This window comes from Oreochromis niloticus, linkage group LG11 (genome assembly GCF_001858045.2).
Source record: "Oreochromis niloticus isolate F11D_XX linkage group LG11, O_niloticus_UMD_NMBU, whole genome shotgun sequence".
Classification (NCBI taxonomy): domain Eukaryota; kingdom Metazoa; phylum Chordata; class Actinopteri; order Cichliformes; family Cichlidae; genus Oreochromis; species Oreochromis niloticus.
In genome coordinates this window covers 18,082,643-18,107,416 of record NC_031976.2, presented here as the reverse complement: position 1 = coordinate 18,107,416, position 24,774 = coordinate 18,082,643, and the positions used below count along the sequence as shown (strand labels likewise).

The following is a 24,774-nucleotide window of genomic DNA, read 5'->3' as shown; positions in this document are numbered from 1 at the left end:
CCGTGGTTAACATGTGAAAGAATGTATTGTAAACGATATCTTTTTTTTCAAAACCTATCACAGAGTTAACATGATATGTATCACTAATATATGATGAGAAGGAGTTCCCGACCAAGCATCGGTATGTGATTATTTGTTAGTGAGAATGCATCGATTTGGATGGAGTTGTCAAATTACACAGGAAAAATCTAATCTAAAAGGAAAGTGATGTGGCTCAGGAGGTAGCACAGGTCGTCTACTAATCAGAAGGCTGGTGGTTTGATCCCTTGTCGTCAAAGTGTCTTTGGGCAAGATACCGAACCCAGAGTTGCTCCTGATGTGTTCATTGGAGCATGAATGTTAGATAGAAAGCACATAGGTGTAGAAAGAACTGCTTGTGAATGGATGAATGAGGCTTGTTGTCTAAAGTACTTTGAGTACTCAAAGTGCTACATAAGAACAAGTCCATTTACCGTTTAGATTAGCTACTGTTGTCTGGTTACAAGCTGGTGGTTTTTGCTTGTAACTGTAATTTTTTTAGGCCTGCACTTGACATATGACATTGACCGTAAACAAATCTGTTACTTAAGAAGCGAAGGATCCCTGATTCGATGTCAGGAAGAGACACAAATCCCTTTGCGGCTGTGCATGTTTAATTTGACACAAAAAATCTGCCAAATAAAACAGGTGGAGCTATCACTTGTGAATAAGGCAGCAGCTGAAAGTAGCTTTGTCTTCTTCCTCTTCTGTAAATGCTTATTCCTCCTTTGTGGCACTCACGAACTGCAGTATATTATGTTACCACACTTTGAGAACCGTGGGTTTCATGAAGACCACATTTATAGTAAAGTCCGAAATGCTAATGAATCAGATGGTGGTTTAGGTCCACCCTAATATGTGCCTTTGTGCCATGCTGACAAAAAACGTTCTATTCTGTCTTAAAAAGTGCCAAATAAAACACTGAAAGTTGGCACAGTAACTCATCGTTGTTAGTGCTTCCTCAGCCCCAAAATAAAAGCAGCTTTCGCAAAAAGGTCAAATAAGTTTCATCAGTAAGCTCAGACTTTTTCTTCTTCACTGTGGTTAAAAAAAGATCCCTATGGTACTAATTATCATGAGCAAAACAGGCAGAGGAGTTGGAAGAACAAATGACAAGGTTTTTCCATTTGTAGAATTTATAGTAAGAACGCTAACAAAAGCAACAACCGTGTTTAATTGGTAACTGTAAAAATGGGAGCGACAGACAGAGAGGGCAGATTAAAGACAAACCAATTACAGTCAACATGAAGTAATTATTCCCTGCTTTGAAAGGTTCACTGTTGACATTCCTGGCCATAAGCTTTGTTTTTAGCTACACTTTCTCTGCGTGCACTTCTTAAAGGCCGTGCTATTTCAGCCTGCATGCTGCTGTTGACAAAACACTTGCCATCTGTAAGCGCCAGTGGAAACAAATTGGAAGTGAAGCGTTAGTTTTTGATGTATGGGAATTTGGAGAAACAGACTCTTTTTTTCTTTTTTTTTTGTTTCAACTTCCAGAGCAAGCGTGGATATAGATTTGATGGAAAACACATTTGTAAACAGGGCATAACTTATCTCCATACCCAAAAGGACATGAATTATACTGTATATACCTGGGCTTGCATGTTATAACTTAGTCTTGAAAATTTATAGCTCTCAAAGATATGAGTCTAGAAGTATTACCTTATGCTATAAGTCATGCCCATATTTCATTTCATACTTTTATCTCATTCGCTCTTCCTTTGCTTCTATCTCTTGCTACCACTTTAAGATCTCCTGGTTTTAATGACACGGCTGTTATAATGCCACAATGCTGAAGCACCTTGACTTCCTGGTTTCCAGAAGGAAGTGCTCAGAAGGGCTGTGTGGGAAAGATAGATGTGTTCTAGTCAAGTGTTTCATTACCTCTTAAACTGTCTAGGACCTAACCCCCCCCCAATACAGCACACAGTTCAGCTTTTAGAGCCACACAGCAGGAACTTTAGTGGCCCGCCGTTTCCACAAAGTGCACCTGAAACACAAGAGCCTTTTGTTCAAATTTTAAGTGTCTGTAGTAGCAATGGCTTTAAATTTTATATGTGACACACTAGCAAGACAGCGCATTAAGCAACATGTATGTGCAACGGTTTTCATCTGCGTGTCACAATCCAAAACGCTTCACCGTAAACAAAGGTAAGAGCAGCCAGCTTCATTTATGTACTCTGCACTTTGTAGCCGAACGGGCGGCTGTGGTGTTGAGCTGGAATGGAAACCTGTAGTTAAGAAAAATCACCATAGGAATAATCTAAGTTTTATATACAGTATTTGACTGGGCTATGATTTTAAGTTGGCCATATTAGGGATATTGGCTGCCACTGACATCAATGAGAGCCAAGAGTAGAAAAAAATCTGTTGGAAACCGAGGGTTAGAGCAGCCTTTAACCAGACAGACCGATAGATTGATATGTCAAGAGAAAGTTCTTATGTATGCAAGTGCAAAACAAAACAACAGCAGTACATTTTTTAATACTGATCCACACTAAGGAGTCTTTCAGTAGTCCTAAATTTAGACTCTGTTTTGATTGTTATGAGTGAAAACCCAGGCATAGCAGCAGTGTTGGAAGCTCTTCTTGGAAACAGTGCGTATTGTGTTGTCTGGATTGCTGTGCTGGAGGGAGACCTTTACGATGGCCCATTGTCTGGATAAACATTTCCATTTTGTCTGTACCAAGCTGTGTGGATTTGTGTGAATGTATCAATATACTGCATGTGCTGGTCATTACAGGTGTAATCGTTTCCCTGTTAGTGTGATCGTGCAAGAATGACGTTTAAAAGAAGATAAAGTCATGCTTTGTTAATTTTTCTCTAGGATAAAGGGAATTCGAGAGGGCCGTGCGCGAACTGCTGACACACATATGTGGACAAGGGCGAGAAGGGGATCTCACGGAATGCCCTTGTTGTACCAATAGAAACTTGAGCTCCTGGTTTGTAATGAGATCCCATGGGAACACGTGCATGTTTTCCACCCAATCTCCTGCAGCTTTTTGAAAAGCCACTGCTCCCGCTGCCCCCTCAGTGCAAATCTTTTCAATCTGAAAAGCACTCACTCACTGAAACACACATAGACATTGTGGTGACGTGGATGTTCATTTATGCACACTTAGAGCTTAAGTCTGCAGGATATGGTCGTAATTCAATTTAGTTAAATTTATTGTTATTTTTATAGCACCAGTTCACAACAACTGTAACCTCAAGGCATGTTATATTGTTAACTAAAGATGACACCCTTTGCCCAAGCACTTGGTGACAGTGGGAAGGAAAAACTCCCTTTTAACAGGAATAAACCTCTGGCGGAATGATGCTCGGGGAGGGGCAGCCATCTGTTGTCACTGGTTAGGGCATGAGGGGAGGGAGACGGGATACACACTGTGAAAAAGAGCCTGAGATTATTAATAACTAATGATTAAATGTAATTATGGTTTATGAAAACAAGGAGAGGGAAAATAGGTGAGTGGAAAAGAAATCCTAATTGCATCATTTGAAGCCCCCAGGGTAACAAAGGGATGGTTCAGGCCACTGAAGACACAGCCAATTAATTCCCACCTACAAAAGTATAAAACATTTTGGCTGTCCATTGAATTTGTATTAGGTGAATGTCCCTCTTTGTCGGTCCCCTTGGCAAGCAAAAAGAAAATTTTTTTAAAGCTGCTGTTTCGTGGGATGGAACAACCTCATTTTTAAATGCTGTCAAAATTGGAAAAACTGAGCCTTTAATAAGATGGGCAATATCAGGCACCACCAACAGGAAGAATAGGAAACATTTTGTCACTGATAGGTCAAATATCTAAATGTCAGTTTGCTAAGACACATATTACAGTTGGTTTCAAACAGCTAGCTAAACATTGATATGAAATCTTTGTGTGGTGGCTGAAGCATTTTGTTGTTGTTTGAGCTCTCACTTGCATCTTAGTTTATGTGTTAGCAATTGTTTTCCCCTCAGCTGAATGTAGTTTTCAGATATTTGGCATATTCTGAATCAATAAACTGAAAGACCAAAGCCTCACAAAAAAATCCTAAATAGTTGTAGTTGGTAGTAACAGGGTTTGGTAGTAAAAGCTAATAATATTTTTATGCCTTGGTGCTGGTGATAAAATGTTGGTGGTCAAAGGCCAAGGACACTGTGACCTTTCACGTATCCAATCCTGGTTAATGTGATATGTCACGTACAGCTGGAGGAAATTTTATTACATCTGGGACAAATTTCCAGTAAGACAAGAACTGATTGGGGTTCGGTGGCTCAAGGTCAGTGTCGCTCTGACCTCACAAACCAGTTTTTATCCATAACTCAAGAAATCATATGCTAATTATAACAATATTGTACACAAATGTCTTATAAAGCAAAGTGATAAAACATATTTTTATCCAAAGGTTGAAAGCTCGAGTCTGGATCGACGCCGACGTAAACAGCAAGTCGACTGGTTGGCAGAGGCATACAACCCTGAGGCCGTAATCCTAGTCATGTGTTATATAGCTTCTGTACCTGCCTAAAAATGTGGTCCTTTGGGATGATGGGAATAACTTCATGTGGTCAGAGGAAATTTAGGAAATGAGTGTTACGCATGATTTCATCCCACAACCTCTCAACTCTTTCTGCTCCACTGGCATCATTTTGTTGTTTTGCTTCCAGCATGTTCTCTATAAATTAAGTCACCAGTGTTTAAACTGACATACTGAGTCCCGTCCTCAAATATACACAACCAAATACTCCATAGACTGCTTTACACTGTGTTGAAAATACTAACACTACCTACATTTACCATTTACCTACACAAACACAGCAGCATGTCATCACGTGTTGGGTTAAACTCGAAACCTTCTTCCGACCGGATGTGTCCCACTCTGTCCTTCCTCTGTGTCAGACCCCTCCGGCCCTCACGTGAGCAGACGGCTTACATCTGAACCCAATTCACCCCACCTGCCTGACCTATATTCTGCCTCCCCTTATTCTTCTTACCTACATCTGTAGAAGTTTTTAGCCTGAGCAGACCCACTGGCAGCTGAGTTACAATCCCATCCCAGAGCCTGTTTTACGGTAACAGAATTCAGTATACAAGCCAATTATATTATAAGAATGTTTGATTTAGTTCATTTCTCAAGCTCTCATTTTATCATCTCTGACCTTGCTGTCTAAGATACATAAACTCTAATTTGGAAAAAAAATAAATCCTTTGCAGTTATGCAGCACGCAGGCACATAGATTGAAATCGTCAGTGTTTCAGTGGGTTTTACGGCTGATTTTTGTAAGCTGACTGTTTTTTGGGACTGAATTCAGTATGCAACTGGCCAGAACCAGACTCAATCACACTACTATGCTCTGAGGAGCAGTAAGAATTTACCACAGCTCATCTTTCAGTTCACTTTACAAGAGGGTGGATGTAACGCAGCAGCTTGTTGCCAAAGTCTTTCCCATTTGGATGCGGTGCAGAAATCATCTGCTGAACTTCTTCCAGTTGTTCATTGTCCTAAAATCATTTGATAAAATTTATTTGGTGCAGTAGCCCTTCTACTATCTCAGCTGTTCAAGTACAAAGAGGTGAGCAGTAGAACAGAAAGTGATACCACATTTAGCTTGTTTATTCTCCTCATAATGTTGTAGGAGATTTTGCCCTGCTCAGCACTGCAGTGGGTCTGCGGTGCCTGTGGAGCTTGCTCAGCCAAATACTGGGGAGGCGCTCTGCGTTACTTCATGCTATTGTTCCATTAGGCCTGTTTGTTTGTCTTCAGGGAATTTGTTTGGGTTTAGGCCCACAGTAAATTTTGTCAAATGCTGGCAGACATTTATTCAGGTCTGAAAATGCAAGCGTCCCCCTGTTGTTTTACTGTATGGGGTTCAAATAAGTAAGTCTGGCAGTTCAGGTAAGTCTGGCAGTTGGCTCAGTGATTGGAATTAGTCTGGCTTTAATGGTCTGGGTTATTAGCTGACTAACAAATGTCTTTATCCAGTACAGTAGAGCTGAGTAATAAACTTGACTTTTTATGGCAGACAGACTCTAAGTCAGGACGGAGCTAGAGGTATGGATGCAGAAATGAGAAATAATAAGAGTAATCAATCAGATTGTAACTTAATCAGTAACTGAAATTCATTCTTTTTCTTCTTTACAATATACTTTGCGAAATTTATTAAAAAGAACTGTGTATTAACACATTTTACTGAAACTATCAAAGATAAGTGTTTATTTGACAGAAAAGTTGAATTCATATTGTATACGTTGTATATAGAAGGGCTGTGTGAAGATCACTTGAAAGCAGAGACGAGGACAGCTTGATGAGCTCGCTTGTCTACTGTCATCAGTATCGCGTCAAAGAGCAGAGGGTTGTCCAAAATACACATCCACAAACAACCAGATAATGCTGTTTGCCTTTCAGCTCCCAGCTCCCATGCTAGCTTTCAGAGATACTGGGCAAGCATTGCTTTCCTGCTTTGCTTGGCCTGATGAAACATTTATGGTATAGAAAAAGTACGAATCTTTTGCTATGCTAGCTATAGAAGATTACCTTCATGGATGGATATCCTCTTAACTTTTTTTTTAATCTCCATTCACTGGTGCCACTGAACTGTATGTAAAGAATTGATGCAACTAAATCAATATGTCAGATATGTGTATATATTTTCAATCTGAAAATCCTGTTGGTTCCCATGAACTGACTATGAACTCATTAATACCGTCTGTTCTGGTATCTGAAAAGGATGTCTCAACTGCTAGTTTAAAGAATTATTGGATACAACTTGATGCTAATATTGTATATTATCTTTTCCATTAGAGTTAGAAAGAACAATAAATCACTGTATTAGTGTGCAGTATCCCTCGTTCTCTGTCAGATCATCCTCTCGTTTGTCACATCTACATTCATAACAACATAGTGATGTTCAAATAACTCAGATCAAGGCTTCAAGGTAAAATCTCACTAACCAACTTTATTGATCCATCCATTTTCTCACCCACCTTGTCCCATTCAGGTTATACTTAGGGCAGAAAAAACAGATTTTGATTGTTTTAAAGACTTGGGAAAGTGGAAACAAGACATAAACAAAATACGTGCATGATACCAGTTTTCTAAAATGAGCAGATAAGCGAACTCGTTTTCCCGTGGGTGAAAACAGAGCTGTAAAATAAATTGTATATTTGCATTGCTAAAGTTTAGAGCCGAGTTCCATAGATTCATTGCTACTAGACCTTTTCAATGAGTCATGTGATCCACTGTTGACAAACTGTTGATTGTTGCTGCTTTTAATATGCCCTTAGATCTTTTTTTTAACTGATCATCCAATAAATATGTAAAACCATCTTAGTTTGCTCCAGATAAACATTTTATACAAATTTGCTGGAAATACTCCTGATTTGTTTATGAGTCACTGTCAATAAAGATAACAGGAAAAATAGTGGCTTTGCAAGTCTGTATTCAGTAATAATCTTCATAACTCTGTGAATACTAAAATCTGACATAGTAGAAAATCAATTTAGATTAAAAAAAACCTTTGTCAGGCCTTACAGTAAGTACAGCGATCCAGGTACAGTGGGTACAGGGAAGTACACCTCAGAAATCTAAGTGCAGCATCTGGCTAATGCACAGAATGCAAGATAAGAGTCTCCATGTTGCACTGTATGGGCTAAAGATTTGGCCCCATTCCCAAAGTCCTGGTAAAATAAATGTTGCACACTGACAGACAGTTTGGCTGACCCAGTTTAGATAAATTCCAAAATGTAAATGAAACCAAAGGGGCAGAGTGGTAAGTGGGAGAGAAGTGGACAGTTCTTTACTGTGGACAGAAAGTTGTTCATTTGATTTCTTGCATCCTTATAGATAAAGTTGTCTTTTTTTAAAAACATATACGTCAGCTGGCTTGCATTGGTGCTGACTTCACAGACCTCAGACTGCTTCTCACCTCGGCAGTGGTCACGGAGCAGCCCTTCCTGCACATTCCTGGGGCTGTGGAAGATAATTGCTGTGGTTTATGAGAGGGAGAGGCCCAGAAGAAACACTTCCACCAGACTTCAGTTGTTTGATTTTGTACTTCTCTCAGAATTTGAGACACAGGAGCAGGGTCTGTCTCCTCCAGTCTCCTAGTCTGTGGTTCCCTGCTGCAACTCTGCGTCGTCCAAATGTTCTACTCACTCCTAAGGCAGTTGCATGTTGAAATAAATTGAGTGTAAGAGTGCTACACCGATGACAGGCTGCTCACTCGACACTTCAAAGTTTCTTAAAAGCTGTCCTTTTTACCCTGGCTGTCCTTTTCCCCAGTGGCATGCATCTTAACTCTAATCACTGTGCTTTGAAGGGAGCTCATTGTCTGCCAGCATCTTATTACGTGACATACAGTACATACAAAGGGAGTTAGCAGTGTTATTGTTGCGCTTTGTGTGAGGTATGGTAAAGCTGCTCATGATTATATGAATGGAGGCCCACATTGTTGGCCCCAAATCAGTGCTTGAAGTGGAGAGAGTCCTTTACAGACTCTGGACTCACATGTTCCTCTTATTAACCCTCTTCTAAAGTTATAGATGAGTGTCTGTTGTACAGTTTAAAAACAACCCTGGGTTTTGGGCCAACACTTAGGGAAGTATGGCAAACGTTCATCACAGTTTCAAAGCTTTAAACTGTAAGAAGCAGGCAGCCTAATTCTTAAAGGGCCGTTAAATGACTAGTTAAAGCAAAGTGTGTGTAAATCGCTTTCATTTGCAGTCCGCATACGTGATTGTTTGGAGAGTAATTAAATGTCTCCTTTTAACTGTTTTGACCAGAATATGAAGGTTTCCCATAATGACAGGTAATTTAATTTTTTTTCTAAACAGTTACAGTATCATTTTACCTACCCATTCGGTCTTTGCGGTTTTTGGATTTGTAGTCGAATCATACATCAAGAGGCCGCTGGCAATGAATAATTTCATGAAGCAGCAGTTTTAATGAATGTGAGAAAAAAGGTAATGGCTGTGTGTTTTCTGGCGCCATATAACGGTTCAAGTAACATATCATTTCCATATCTTAACTGCTCGCTAAATTAAATTCAAATATGATATTTATTCTGATTGTTTTTTGCGCGGTTGACTGCTTGAGTGACTGGCTCTCAATAGCAGAGATGTCAGACTCGTTTTGCATGGTGGGCCACATACAGCCCACTTTGATGTTAAGTGGGCCTGACCAATTAAATTGAACTTTATTTATATAGCGCCAAATCACAACAACTGTCACCTCAAGGTGTAACCAATGAAACACCTCCATCTATCAAATCAAAGATTTTTACCTACAGATTTAAAACCTGAGATATCGTAACATAAATAAAAGAAGTGTGATTTCAACCACACCAGTCACCCAATCACAAATTTCTAAGGTAGATAGTGTAAAAAAATGGTAACTTTTCTCTCTTAATCACTTCAACGTACTATGAATGTGGCAAATGCTGTAAAACTTAGGAAAATACAGTTAAAAGTGCAAAATATATGCCTTCCTTCACATTTTCCACAGCCATGCAGTGAGGCTGGTTTGGAGTCTTTGCCGGGCCGATTCTGGCCTTATGTTTGGCACCTCTGTTCTATAGGCTAAAACCTTTAAATGCTGCCTTATGATAACATGTCAGTGTGATCTAAAAGCCAGCTCGCTTTGTGGTGGATAGATAAAGTCTCATCTGTCAGCAACTGAACATTCATGTTGCGTAATGACACTTAAAAGTCTCATTAAAGACGCGTGTTTTCAGTGGAATTCCTTAAAAGCACATTGCACTAAGGCAGATACCGTACACAGGTGCACGCGAGAGATAAGTCTGTGCAGTGATGATATTGCAGGTCTGCTAATGCCACACAGCTCTTTAAAGTTGAGGCTGTTTTGTGTATGTATAAAGGATGACTGAGCATCATTATTTTGTACTCTGTGCTCACAGTGTGCTGTAAATGATCTCTTTAAAGCTGTCTGGTGGGATAGTTACAGAGGGTTTCTCTCTGGCCTGCACTGACCGATAGAGTCAATCGCTTTTTTAAAAACACATTCTGTTGTGGTCTGCTGTGACACAACGCCCAGAGCTCGCAGTGGGAAAGGACCGTTTCTCTGCTCTGACATGTTGCGAGTACTTAACCCCGATTGATAAAAGATGCACTGTCGCCACCGCTGCTTGCTGCCGCTGCAGTACGCCGACAGCAAGCACATACACACAGACACACACACAGGGCCTGTCCACCCACACGCTCTCACACATCATGTACACACAGCAGCTGCACCTGGGAATTTTGGCCTATCTGCTGCATATTCGCGATTTTCATGCCACTCTAGAAGACTGCATGAAGAAATTTATATGTATATAACAGAAAGTGCGGCCTGTCATCATAACATGTTATAAGAAAGTGATGTAAACATAGAAAGAAGAGATTAGATCAAAATCTGTGAATGTATACAGTTTCAAAGCACCTGCTTTTTCGTCACAGCTGCTAATATATATGATCATTTTTATATATATGATCCTTCTGAATAAAAAACAGCAATGGCTTGACTTATTGAGAATATTCTCCTATGTATTATTACCTCCCAACACTCTAACTTCTGCCAAGAAACAGTCAAACAGGCTCTCCAAAAATGTTCCACTTTTAATGTGTCACGTGCTCTTCTTCTGCTCCCCCCCCCCGTGTCAGCTAATGTATCATGTAAAGTTTCTGTGGGTTCAAACTGAACTCATCTTGTTGTGGTCTTCTGTATGAAAGCATTACTTTTACATGTGTGGACTTCCTCTGAGATGCTGCTTTTTTTAAATAAAAAAACACCACATTTTAAATGGTGCTTTTGTCTGTTCCACTCCTGTCCTGTAATGTTTATCTCCCTTCCCCCATCTCCTTAAACAGAAGCCCTACACTTTTACTGCCCCCCACTGAGATCCCTTGGCTCTGATTATGTTCTTATTTATGTATCCTGTTACAGATAGAAGTCATGTCAGCTTCCATTGAGGCACTCTGCTCAGTTATACTGCCCCCAGTTGTGTCCACTAACTTGAGAGTTGAATGTGTACAAGTGATGTTTTTTTTTTTAAGATCTTCATCTAATTGTTGAGATTTTAAATTTTCACAGCAACTCCAGTTTGGATGTACAGTTCATATATAATTACTGCGGACATACTAGAGTGTGGGAAGATCATTGTCTTATTTCACCAAAATCAAAAAGAGTTAGAGAATGTGTGAATAATACAGAGGGAAATGATCTGATAGTGTACATTTTTGGTCTTATATACAGTCTTGAGCCAACCCTCATTTCTTGATAGGCAGATTTTCTTGTAATTTTTTGTGGTCTTGAACAAGAGTTTTCCAGGTTTTCTGAAGGTTTTCAAAGCTTTTCTTTAACCATTTTCAGACTAGTCCTCATACCTTACCATTTCCAGACCAATGATTTTTTGTTTGTTAAGCCACTTAATACTAACATATGAATCAGCATAAGGAAGGCAACTAGCTCAAGAAAGAGTGAAACAGTGTTTTGCCTATGCATGACATTTTTAAATGGGCATTTTGTTACTACTAGCCTATTAGTAAAAATAAAAAAAAATGTTTGAAATGTCCCAAAAAATGCCAAATATAAGTTTGATAAACATAAAATAGTAATTTTACACCAATGAGGTGATTCCCAAAGAGCTGTGAGCTAAAGAATTGGCATATCTCAACATCGTGTGCAGTGTGTCCTTAAAAAAAAATTGAGGAAACTGGACAAGTAGAGGACAAAAGAAGGGGCATGCCTAAAAAAACTACAGCAGAAGTGAATGGTTTCAGTGGAAGGATGGCTGTCAAGAAGTCATTCTTAATGGAGGAAAGCAGGGAGAAAAGGCTGAGGTATGCCAAGTTACACAAGAACTCAACAGAAAGTCAGTGGCAGAGGTCTTATAGAGTGATGCATTGTCAACTGCCATCATATTTTAGTCCACTATGAAATACCATCTGGTAAGATCCTGATTGGCAGAAGCTTCATTCTTGCCACGACAATGATCCCAAACACACTGCCAATGCAGTAAAAGCAAAGTCATGGTTTGGCCTCCCCAGCCCCCCTCCACATTATCGAAGCAGGCTGGGATCATCTTGACAGAGAACAGACTGAAAAGCAGCCAAAACCCAAAGAAGAGCTTTGAATGTCCTTCAAGAAGCCTGGAGAGCAATTCCTGAAGACTCCTTAAAGAAATGACAAGAAAGCTTGCCTAAGAGAGTTCAGCTCTGATAAAGAATAAAGGTGATCACACCAAATCTTGATTTCCAGTCTCATTAGAATTGTACAAACTCTGGTTTTGCCATATAGATTTCCATGTATACTTGCAAGTATCAGTAAACCACTGCAAAATATACAGAAATAAGGGGGGGCTCGAGATTTTTGCACAGTATTATTATATTGGGGCTGAAACCTCTCAATAAGCACCAAAAGTAAACTATGAGTTTTACCTACGGTATCCAGCTTCTCATGAATACAGTATGCGATCCCTTAATCGTTGGTGAAACTTAAGTTTCACCTGCTTTGCATAGTCAGGATTCCACTGAGAGCAAAGACAATTATGAAACGATGAAAACATCCACTGTAATACCATAAGCTTGACCATCCCTGTGCTCTTTCCTCTCATGTCTTTCTTTTGTCTGCCTTTCCCACTCTCCTTTCCTCCAGCTCTTGGTCAAATAATGCTGTACGTGGACGGGATGAACGGCCTCATATCTCACAATGAAACGATCCAGTGGCTTTACACCCTGGTTGGATCCAAGGTAAAAAAAATAAATAATAATAATTAAAAATCACTCCACACTGTACATATCCTATAAGATCAACTCAACGACACCACCTGGCCACTGACGAGAAGGATAAAATCCTATACTTGCTGCCCTGCTGTCAGTGTGGTCACCTCAGCCCTCTAGTGGCCAGACTGCGTTATGTGCAGCAAATGTGCAGCAGATGAGGGAACTGCACTGGCTCTCTTTTCACACAGTTTTGATGTTCTTACAAATTACTTTCCTGCCTTTCCGTGTAAATACTGACAAAATATTTGGTGTCTGGTTTATTTTTCTTTTAATCTGAGCCCTGTCTTTGTAATCACTTCACCAGGAAAGAAAACTTGGTTTGCACCACCCCTCCCATTGTGTTGATTTTAACCTCAGCTTTGCAGCATATCATAACTATAACACTCCTCTCACCTACTTTTTTTTCTTAAAACTCTTTTTCCATGTTTCACAGTGGTGTAAATCACTGGAAACATTTAGTAAACCTTAGATATCTTGCTATATTTTGATGCTCATCTGTGGTTCAGCATTTTGATTTTTTATGGCATTTTTTTATACCGTCTGACTGCTGTACAGTGTGTTCCCATGAGCCGTCAGTGCCACACAGCGCTCTTATCAAAACCTTGCAAGACTGTCCATACAGGAAAAGGTTTTTACCATTTGATGCCATTAAGCATCTGGAATTTAAAGGGCTTGCACATGCTCATCATAGCTGTTTGCAGACACATTAAGTTCACAGTTGAATTTGTGCGCTCTGTGTTTGTTGCTTTAACAGATTGTTTTTCTTTCCGCAGTTTCGTCTGGTGGTGAAGACATCCCTAAAGCTGCTGCTGGTGTTTGTCGAGTACACCGAGTCCAATGCTGCCCTTCTCATAAAGGCTGTGAACGCTGTGGATACCAAAAGGGGTACGATGCTTGCATAACTGAGGAAAAAAAAACACAAATACACAAGAGACTGACTCGTTCTCTATTCCCACACTCACACATGCTATAGATATTAATAAAGGAGAAAACATAGGAAACCTGCTGCATTAACCAGAGTGTCAGTGAATTCAGTGTGTAATGTGTTGGAGCTAATGGAGTTATTTGCATATGCTAGTCTTTAAGCCAATCAGAAATTCACTTACTTCCCCATAAAATTACAGCGTCTGCTATTATTTAATCATTGAATATGTTCACTTTATATTGAGTCTCTCTGGGATTTGTTGCTACATAGCATCATCATTAAGTTTTAATTCTCGGCTGCTCAGTGAAACCTGAGCAGTAAAACACAGAAAGCGCGGTCCGATCAGTTGTTCTCAGCCGGCCACAGCCACGCATGGAATGAGGCTTATTGAGAAGGACTGTATCTCCTGCCTGCAGTGGGGTTCAGTTACCTGCCATCCTAAAAGCTCAGCATTGTGCTGTGGCATACAGCAGGGGGTTGGTCATCCATGTGCAGGGCTCAGGTATCCCTCTGTCACTTCTGCTGTTGCGTAAGAGGACTGAACATGATCCCCCGTCTCCTGATGAGAAGAGTTGGACTTGACTTCATGGCTGAGACGGTGCTCCTTACTTATTGCCACATTCAGACGCCTCCGTTTTTTGTTTTTCATTTTTACTGCTGTGTTTCTAGAGGAAGATGAAAGCCATAGTGCAAAGTCCGCTGGCGCAATGAGATGACTTAAAAGGTTTGATTTTTTATATTGCTGCACAGCGATGGAGCCAAATCGGTTTTTATGACAAATTGTAAGAGGATCAAATGGATGATTTCAGATTTTGTAGTTGTTCCGCATCTTTGTAAATCTTGAAATAACTTTTCTTTTTATGCACAATTGTGTTGCATGTGTTTTGATGCTGCAGGTACAAAACTGTGGTCAAATGTCATGGAGATCCTTGATGAGAAGGATGGAGTGGATACAGAGCTGCTGGTGTTCGCAATGACGCTTATCAATAAGGTCAGTAAATACTATTTCGACACTATTTAACTGACTATTTTCTGCATTTAGCATTTACCGGCCTGTCTCTAGTATTTTTCTTTGCAATCTGCTACATTTAAGGCCCCATTTATATATTGTATCTAGATTGTTTTATCAGCACCTGAATAAAGTAGAGATAACAAAGAAAGTCTTTTGAGGTGAGAGGTCATTTGTATTTGTGTGTTTGTGGGACAGCAAGTGTTGCTTATATGAAATTGCAGTAACTGTGGTAATGAAGAAGCAACTGCAGCAGTGTAAAATGATTTAAGTGTGGATACAGGGCTGCTGGTGTTCAGTGTTTATTATCCTTGTGGATATAGAAAGATGTGTTTACATACTACTGATATGTTTAGGTATACGGTCTGGCCACAGATCGTATTTAAATATATTACTTGAATACATTATTTATTACGCAGATTAACTTCAGTCCTGCAGGTGAATTATCAGTTTAGTTTTGTTATTGTTTCATTATCATGTGTTAGCCCTGGCAAGTATCGAGGGTGTACCCTTCCTGTTGCCCTGTGACAGCTTGAATGATTGGATAAGCAGCTAAGAAAATGGATGGATGGAAAATCGCATGTGTTTGCTTCTGTGTGTGTGTCAGACGTTGGCAGGCCTACCAGACCAGGACTCCTACTATGACATGGTGGATTGTCTGGAGGAGCAAGGCATCGAAGCCACGGCCCAGAGACACCTAAGCAGAAAAGGCACTGACCTCGACCTCGTGGAACAGTTCAACATCTATGAGGTCAGGAAGCCTACAGTACAAACCTTTATCTCTGTACAAACATGCTCAGTGTATCTAATAAGTCAAATATCAGCCGGGAATGCAGTCTGCGTAAAGATCCCTGTTATACTTTATTCACTCACTGTCTCTTTGACCTAGATGACTCTCCGTCATGAGGACGGTGACGATGACACCCAGTTGCCCCCGAGTGGGCGAAAGGACCGCCGGCGTGCCAGTGTCGGCGGCACTAACGAGAGGCGAGGCCTGGAGAGAAGACGCAGCCGGAGACATTCGCTTCAGAATAGCAGAGGCCATGCTTCTGCCCCAGCATCACCCTGCACCAGTCACGCTCGTGCAAGTGGCTTCCTCCGCTTTGGTAGCCAACATGAAGATATAAGTGAGAGGTAAAAGGCAAAAGAACCAAAGGAGAGGAGAGGTGGAAGAGAATTAGGACACTAAAGGAAAGATTTAGTTTGGGGTTTATTAAGTAATGACCTAGAGCAGAGCACATGTACAGGCAGGTTGACCATGACCTCGGTATTAAATGTTTCATCCGGCTGGGTGATCTAAAGCCTGAAATATAGCTGCAAGTAAAAAGGAATCACAAATGATTCCCATTGAGTTATTTTACAGGAAGGCTGTTCGACTACAAGTGTGTATTATATTTCATTCGTGGAGCTCTACCCTGTCCAGAGCTGAGGAAAAGAATTTAATTATATAGTAATTTAAAGAATGGCAAAGAGAAGACTGCTGCAGCAAAGTGACATTTAAATTAATTTTCTGTCACAGACCTGCCGCTCGGGGGAAAAGGAAGCCTTTGCAAACACACGATATAAGCTATCTGCTCTCGCTCTGAAGTCAGGCTTCCTTCAGCGGGCGTGCGCTGAACTTAAACTCCACCACGCCACGTTTTATATATGACAGACCTTGGTGACTGCACAGGCTGCATCTAGTGACTCCGGCAAGAAGCAAATTGCAGCCTTGTTTAAATGCTTAAAGGGATTATGCCCGATAAAAGCACAGATCCTTTTGATGAACATTACTTTATAACCTCTTTATTCTAGATCATGCTCCAGGAGGCAAACTGGAAGTTATTTGTAGTCTTCTTTTTTTGTCTTTCTCTCCCCAATCATTATTAACAAGCTTTTTACAAGAAGCATACCCCTTACCCCTGGTAGCACTCAGATCTTCAGGTTAACTTAAATTCAATCCAGCAGGTCATATGATACCATGCTAGCTAGCTTCTTCCAGTCCACCACAGGAAATTCAAGCCGCCTTTGAAGATCGCAATTTTCCATATTGTTAATGAAATCCAGACAACTGAGAGAGATCCAAACAGCAAACCGGCCCAGACTCGTGTATGGCGACCCCCAAACTATCAGCTCCAACACACAAGATATCTCCTACAGGCTTAACACTGCTTATTAAATCGAATACTCTTCTTCTCTTTTGTATTAATGCTATTATTAAAGTTGTCCTTTAACTGTTTTATCATGTCATAAAACCAGGATTGTTAAAATCCTACTAACCTTCTCAGGCATGTCTCTCTTCTACACTAATAATTTTAATGCTTTTTTGTCTGTAGATTTCTGTCATTTCTGTGTGCTGTCTCTTTCATCTTCTGCTGTGTGGTTTCATGTTGTCTTTGTCCAATTTCTCTTCTCTCTCGCCTCCCCTGCATCCTCCCGTTCCTCCTTTCAACCCTCAACCCCTCCTCGTCCACCACAGGGAAGAGGAAGAGGAAGACGATGAGGCTGATAAGGAGGAGGGTGAGGAGGAGGAGGAGGATGAGGCAGATGATGAAAGTCATCCAGTCTCTGATTCCTCTAGTCAGGGCACTCACAGGTATTTTAGGCCAACTAGCGGGATACAGTTTCTCCATTTTTACTCACACAGTACCTCCCTACTTTCTCTTCCATTTTGGATTATTTTCACTCTCTCTCGACTCCTGCTCTCTTGTATTTTGTCATCCTAGTGCGGTTCCAGATGTAGCAGACACTCCTAACAGGTGTTTGAACTTAAAGTGTATGGCCAACATCCTCCCTAAAGCCAGTGACCCTGAAGGGCAGAGAGAGTATCTCAGCGTCAAGACCAGGGCATCTTCTCCTGTGTCCGTTCCACCTAAAAAGAGGACCTTTAGTCCTTGGTGTGTTCCTCACAGCCACCTGACTCTTTCTTCCCGTTTGCTCTGAATAGAGTGCCATGCTCTGCACACCCTCTGTATCAGTCCACCCCAGCCTCTCCACCCCTTTTCCATCCCTCTGTCCCCTGACTTAAACCAGAGGCAGGTGTCGTTTGGGGTTGAGAAAGCACTATTTTACATGCACACCTCTCAATGTGGAACCACTCCATCACCGGTGTCTGTGTATATCTCACTATACCTTTACCCAGCATTTTAATCATAGAAATACAAATAATTGTACAAAAATGTAATGCCATCACTGAAGACTTGCACTACACGATGAAGTTATTAAGCCCCGTCCTTTTCCATGATGTTGGAAAGCATTATTTTGCATTTAGTCCTCATCTGTCTTTCATTGTGACTCTGTGCCACAGTTAATCCAAGACAAGGCGATAAATAAAGTCAGAGCAATAATGAGTTTCAATTGTTACTGTGGGTTACAGTTACTGTGTACTTTTGCTCATGTTTAAGCAGAGATCTGTAGGTCTGTAGCAACAGAAACCGCACTGCTCTGCATGTAGCAAATGGCGTTCACTGGACAATAAAAAATGCACATTTAAAAGCTTAAAAAAGTTTTTTCAAATCAGGAATTATGGTAGATTTTGCTTTCTAAAATGCACGCTTAATCAGTGAGACAGAGGGAGATATTGTATCGTCCTTGTCTGCTCTGTCGTCTTGTGGTCTTGCAGCCCTCTTTCCTCAAACTGTCTTCTTTATGTGACTAACAGCTGGATATTTCATCTTTGGAGTCTTTCAAATCTGACTTGACTTTTCTCTCACTTACATCTTCAGTCTGACAGATAATACATCTCCTTCATCTTGCCCTGCTAGAAAGCCCTGCTGGGCTGAAAGGTAAGACAAGGAGTCAACAGGCCAATGTTAAACAAGATATATAAGAGCTTTAGAGTTGAACAGTATTATAAAACCTTTGGTACAACAGTGACTGGGTCTGTTTGAGTTACTGAAAATGTAATGATACCATTTTTACTGTTGTGCAAGTTATTCAAAAACATAATAATTACAGCTGAGTTGTTTTCACACACAAACATGGATGATCAATAACTGATGGATGGATTTTCTCACAGTGATGCTGCTGAGCTGCCTTAGTGGGACAGTCACCGTAGTTTAAGTTATTAACCAGAATGGTTATTAACACTGCGTCCAATCATACAGTCCTTAAGAAATTTAACCACCACCCAATGCAAGAGCACATAGCTATAGCTGCACTAAATAAAGAGTACTGGTAATTACCAAAATCATTTTTGATGTTCTTGTAATGGCTAGTCCACTAGTATGTGCAAGCTCTTTAATAAATATTATATTTTTCTTGCTAAAATATATTTAATAATATATCAAATGTATTGTTTTACAAAAAAGGAATCTGAAAAAAATGTCATTTTTCACATTTTTTTCATCTTTTTGTTTTTATTAAGAGGCCACATTGAAGTTATTTACTTGAATTGTTTTAGTGGTGATGATGTGCATCCACCTCTGTGTCTTCGTCTGTCTTCAACACATATTTTCCTCTTCTTTTGACAGAATAAGTAGCAATGGCACTCCACATCCTGGCATCAAATCCATATCCCAGAACCAAACTCCTACATCACCCGTGCATCGTTTTAATAGTTCAGCAACCTCCCCACCAGAATGCAAACCTGACAGGTTAGCAACATGGCTAACAACATTAAAAGATTTTTAATGTTAAATATAATTCTGTCAAGCTTTTATTTTGAAGAAACTTGCAAATGCATCACTTAATTAGCAATAATTTAGTCTTATTTGCTCTTTTTCTCTGATTCACAGACCTGCTATAGGGGGGCTGCTAACATTATCATACAAACAGCATCAGGAGTCTCTGGCTGCAGAGAGAGAGAGACGACGCCAGGAAAGAGAAGAGCGACTGCAGAGGATTGAAAGAGAGGAGAGGAACCGCTTCAGGTTAGCCTCCCTTATGTGACTTCATAGCATTAAAAAAATGATGTATAGCTTCTGCACAGTGCAACCTATTAAAGACGGGTTAACAACAGGCCATCTTCACTCACTCAAGATGACCACATATCTCTCCAGTGTGAGGAAAAACTGCTTTGTGAGGACAATGAGATAAACTAAATGGTCAAAATTATTGGGCCACACCTCTTAAACTTTGAAATCAGCTAATTTCACTCCGTTGCCACTGGTGTTTAAAATCAAGCACCTAACCATTCAGTCTATCTTCACAAACATTTGTGAAATAATGGGTTGTTTTAAAGGTCATTCTTGTCAGAGAAGCTCAAGAGAATTTTCACTGAGTATGACATCCCAGTGGACTTTAGACCCAGCCACACCCTCAGATGAACACTGGTTCAAAACTCCCAAACACAAGCTAAGCAACACAGTGTATTGCTGTGCAGTGCGGCGAGGAATGCTCAGACCTCTACATTGGAGAAACCAAATAACCACTTCATAAATCGCACAACATACAAGAGCCACCTCAACAGGACAAATTTGGCTGTGGATCTGCATCTAAAAGATAAAGGTCACTCTTTCGAGGATACCAGTGTTCACGTTTTGGACTGACAAGAGTAAAAGAGGCCATTTAGGTCCACTCTGAACATCCAGCATTGAACAGAGGGGGTGGCAAGAGATCCCACGTAAGTCCAACGCTCTGCTGATTCAGTAACTGCACAGTTCCTCCTCTGACATCAGCATCAGCAGCTCCTGTAAGTTTAATGTGTACACGGCCCAGTACTTTTGTCCATACAGTGGTGTACGCTGTAAAGAGAATAATGGCAGATGGAGCATCATCATCTGTTTGCACATGTCAGATTTAAATAAAAATGTTATGTAGTATGAATGCAGGTTTAAACTGTCTTTTGCCCATGCTCTCCCTGCTCTCCCTGCTCTCCATGATCCGTTTCTGTCTTTCTGTCTCAGTCGAGATTATGTTGAAAAGAGGGAAGAAGCAAGACAGGCCAGAGAAGAAAGGTGAGGTTACTTTGTTCCAGGGTTTCACATGCATTTATATTACTGTGAAGCTAGTTTGAAAACTAAAGGGCATTTTAATATCTGATCAGATATAAGATGTACAATTTGCCTCAGCCTTAAGATGTTCGAACATTTAACAGGAATAGTGTGTAGTTGTCTTTTGGCATGCATGTGCGGTTGAACAGTATCAATTAGAACTCCTTCTTATGCTATCCTCCTTATCCTACACCCTTTTTTTCTTTATTTTCTTTTTTTTTTGAAAATGCAGCTTACACAATTTTGAAGGACATGTGAAGTGTTATCTCGTGCCAAAAATCTTATAGAGAACTTTGGCAGCTTTATCAAAACGGATATCATTTGTCATCATTTCAGTCATTAAGTAATGGTACTATGGCTCCATTTTCCGTAATTACCCTGGAATGAGACAACGTAAATGGCTTCTATTCATTGACATAACTTTTTGATCATTGTTATAAGAGGCCATCATACCTCTAAAGTCTAAACTGTCATGTATATTTCAATAGTTAGAGTTGGTGGAGATTTATGCTTATATAGATGTCACTACCCCAAAAAACATCATCCTCATCGCCATAACAAATTTATTGTGCATCCTGTATTTATTTATTCAGTTATCCGTTACATCTTTTCATGTTACTACAGCGCAGTGTCTACATAAAAGTAAAAGCAGCTGTTTGTCATTGCAGGTACAAGGCTGTGGAACGGGTAGCTGCGGAGGAGTTTGAGCGGGAGCGCCCCAAAGTGCCAACAAGAGGGCGGACGGAGATAACTCTGTGTTTGAGTCCAAACCCTGCCAGCCGCTCAGCATCCCGCTGTGCTACACCTTCATCCGTGATTTCACAGGAAGACACCTCCACCACCACACACCAGAGTTTGGGTAAACCTTGTTTGTCAAACATGTATTCTTCATTAGGACTTTAGAGATACGTGCATGAATGAATGCTTGATGACACCACTGAAGGACACAGTACTGGCTGTTTGTGCTCCTGTCATTGAAACGTGATAAAAATAATTCTACTTCCATCTGCTTTGATTTAATGGCTCCATAGTGTAGTGGTTAGCACATTTGCCTTATACACAAATAATACAGGGTTCTAGTGTACTCCTTGTGCCAGTTCTTGCCAGTGTAATTGAGAGGGTTGCATCCAGTACAAAAACCTGTGCCGAATAAATTGTGCTTATTCATCTGCTGTTGTGACCACTTAGTAAATAAGGGAGTAGCTGAAAGCACCTATAGGATCTTTACCTTACAATATAAAGCTGCTTGAAGCACGTGTTGTTGTGATTTGGCGCTATATAAATGATAAAGTCAGACAAAGCAACAAAAGGAGAAGCAGGGCTGAAGCTGCACTGCAAATGTAGATGTGCAGAGGTGCTTGTGCTCGGCCAAAAGCTCCTATGGATTGATATCAGAGATTAACAGCTTATCGAATATCAGTGAATGACTCTCAAGATACTTCAATGTAAGATTGTAATCAGAAATTTCTTGTTTTTTTCTTCAGTTTATCTCAGCATGCTTCTTTGGTGACTTTAAACTAAACATAAAGGCTGAAGCTGAAGGATTTTTCTCAGACTTTTTGTAAAGCATTGCAGTGTTTCAGCCAATTGTATAAAGGGTTTAGGTGATTGATTTATGTATTTCAGTCTGAGAATGTCAGTATCAGCACAGTTAATTATATGCCGGGAAACCATTTTAAATATATTTTTAGATTTTCCTTTAACTTTTTTTTTCTTGAGCACTATCAGAGTTATACATTGGCACATAACTCTGTACAGAAACATTTAAAGTAACATTTTTCTTTAATATTGCTGTAATTTCTCTTCCAGGAACAGAACACATCCCACATGCTGAACCACAGACCAGAATAAAAAGCACAGCACCAGAGTTACCAGTATTAGAACCTTCCCCTGCACCTCCCCCTGAACCAGACAAACAGCAAACTGAGGCGGCGTCGCAGGCAGAGACAGAGGATGTTGCTGCTGAAGAGAAGGTAGCGGTAGAGGTGGCTTCAGTTGAACAGTCAGGCAAGAGTAAGGAAGAGACACAAGAGCAGGTGAAGCTTGAGGAGCGGAGACAGCGTATGGATGAGGCAGCAGAAGAAGAAGCAGATGTAGCTGATAAGGTAAAGGCGGGAGAGCCGGATGTAGAGGCAGAAGTAGAGTTGGAAGAGGAGTCTGAGAAGGAGCAGGTGACAGAAAGGGATGCAGATGACAGTGTGCTGTTGAGTGAAAAAGAGAGGCAGAATGAGGAGGTGAATGAAAAGGACAACTGCTCTGCGTCCAGCATCTCCTCCACAAGTAGCACTCTGGAGAGAGAGGAGCGGGAGGTGAAACTCAACCGTGACATCGAAGCAGGTAGAGCTCCAAAATTTAGCAGATTTTATTTGCTTACTTTGATGATCAGCTATGCATATTAACTTCTATTTGATCTAAATTGTTTCCATACCATCAGGCCAATGGACTCAGTGCATTAAAGAGGCAGATGTGAATGACCACTGCAACAAAATTCTCAATGGGAAACGCTTCATGCTGGACATGCTCTATGCTCAGAAGACGGCCGCTGAGGATGATGGGCAAGTGGGAGAATCTGAAAAGGAGAAATGTAAATGTGAGAAGGAGGAGGTGAATGACTCCGTGGCGAGTTTGGCTAGCAGGATCTCCACACTGGAGGCTCACAGACAGGCCAGAGAAGAAAATGTGAAAAAGATGGAGGTGGGAAATCTGGACAATCAGGGCAGCGTCCGGGCAGTGGCGGGGAAGTTTGGAAATTTGGTCAAGGGCCTGACATCTCCACCTGAGGCAGAGACCTCAAAAGAGCAGCAGCAGGCTGAAAAATCATCGCCCGCTGCCTCGTCAGCGTTGGCCCCAAAGAAAGAGTCGGACTATATCTGGGACCAGTTGATGGCCAAACCAAGAGAGCTGCGGATCAAAGATATGGACTTCACGGACCTGAAGGATGAGGATGACATGGACATTTTAGATATGGACAGCACGACAGGGTCAGGTGACCTAATACCACCTCTTCCTCCCCTGCTGTGCAATACTGCCCTGCCACCACCACCACCACTGTTTGGATGCCCCCCACCTCCTCCCATCCTTGGCAAAATGATGCCTCCACCTCCGCCATTTATGGCCCCTATCCCTCCGCCATCCCCTCAGCTGAGCCGAGGGGATATTCCTCTCTTCCAGAAGAAGAAGAAGACCATCCGTCTCTTCTGGAATGAGGTGCGTCCTGTGGACTGGCAGTGTAAGAGTCATAAATTCTGTAAGGAGTCTCTCTGGTCCAAACTGGAGCCAATTACACTGGACACATCCAAGTTGGAGCAGCTGTTTGAGTCCAAATCCAAGGAGCTCTCTGTCACGAAGGTAATTACTGTCAAGACTGCTGTTAGAGCTGCTCTCCTCCCGTAGGTGGTTATTTGAAAGGATCATTTTGTGATTTAGTTTGGTGCTAATTGTGCTTGTTGTCTCATATAAATCAGGAAGCACACGGTACAAGATGGACTTTAGATTAAGTCATCCCTACCCCTGGGTTAAAGTAAACTATGGGACCAGAGCACATTGATACATTCTTAAATCTTCAGAGTTAGTACAGGATCCACTGATTGAAAAATCTGTAAGTTCAGGGGTCGGCCCTGCTGAGGAAACTAAAACATGTTCAAAAATAATGCCTTTAAGTGCAGAAAGTTGTGACATTTTAAGAAACATGTACTGTAACACCAAGAAACACTGTCATGTAGACCCCCAAGTCTTTTAAGCACAGACCACACAGGTAATCAGGAAAAAGAAAAAATAATTTGAGGTTGATATGTTGGATACATTTTTGCACACCTCTTACACATAATGCCTTTTCTAAAACATTCTAATTTCTCAAAAAATTCTGTAGAAAGCAGCTGTTGATGGCAAACGGCAAGAGATCATAGTGCTGGACTCAAAGCGCAGCAATGCTATAAACATCGGTTTGACTGTCTTACCTCCTCCCCGCACAATCAAGACTGCCATTCTCAACTTTGATGAGTACGCACTAAACAAAGAAGGCATCGAGGTGAGTCTTTTTAATAAGGTTCTGCCTTATGACGCACACCTATGGACTCTTTCTCTCTCTCTCTCTCTCTCACTCATCTTAACACCCCAGCTTATCAGAATACAGAGATGTTAAGATATATTGCGACT

General features: G+C 40.9%; 1 protein-coding gene across 2 annotated transcripts in view; it reads left to right on the top strand.

The window, feature by feature from the left end:
- The window catches only part of fhod3b (formin homology 2 domain containing 3b), a 92,192-nt gene that overhangs the window by 58,099 nt on the left and 9,319 nt on the right, over positions 1-24,774 (top strand). For both annotated transcript variants that reach the window (XM_005472467.4, XM_003454428.5), the window contains exons 6-20: positions 12,646-12,740; positions 13,547-13,658; positions 14,595-14,689; positions 15,315-15,458; positions 15,597-15,841; positions 17,166-17,282; positions 17,413-17,583; positions 18,412-18,471; positions 19,159-19,281; positions 19,423-19,557; positions 20,533-20,583; positions 21,288-21,478; positions 22,429-22,956; positions 23,054-23,967; positions 24,488-24,646. In XM_005472467.4, coding sequence (XP_005472524.1) covers positions 12,646-12,740; positions 13,547-13,658; positions 14,595-14,689; positions 15,315-15,458; positions 15,597-15,841; positions 17,166-17,282; positions 17,413-17,583; positions 18,412-18,471; positions 19,159-19,281; positions 19,423-19,557; positions 20,533-20,583; positions 21,288-21,478; positions 22,429-22,956; positions 23,054-23,967; positions 24,488-24,646 — 3,140 coding nt within the window. The remainder of the gene's footprint in view (positions 1-12,645; positions 12,741-13,546; positions 13,659-14,594; positions 14,690-15,314; positions 15,459-15,596; positions 15,842-17,165; positions 17,283-17,412; positions 17,584-18,411; positions 18,472-19,158; positions 19,282-19,422; positions 19,558-20,532; positions 20,584-21,287; positions 21,479-22,428; positions 22,957-23,053; positions 23,968-24,487; positions 24,647-24,774) is intronic.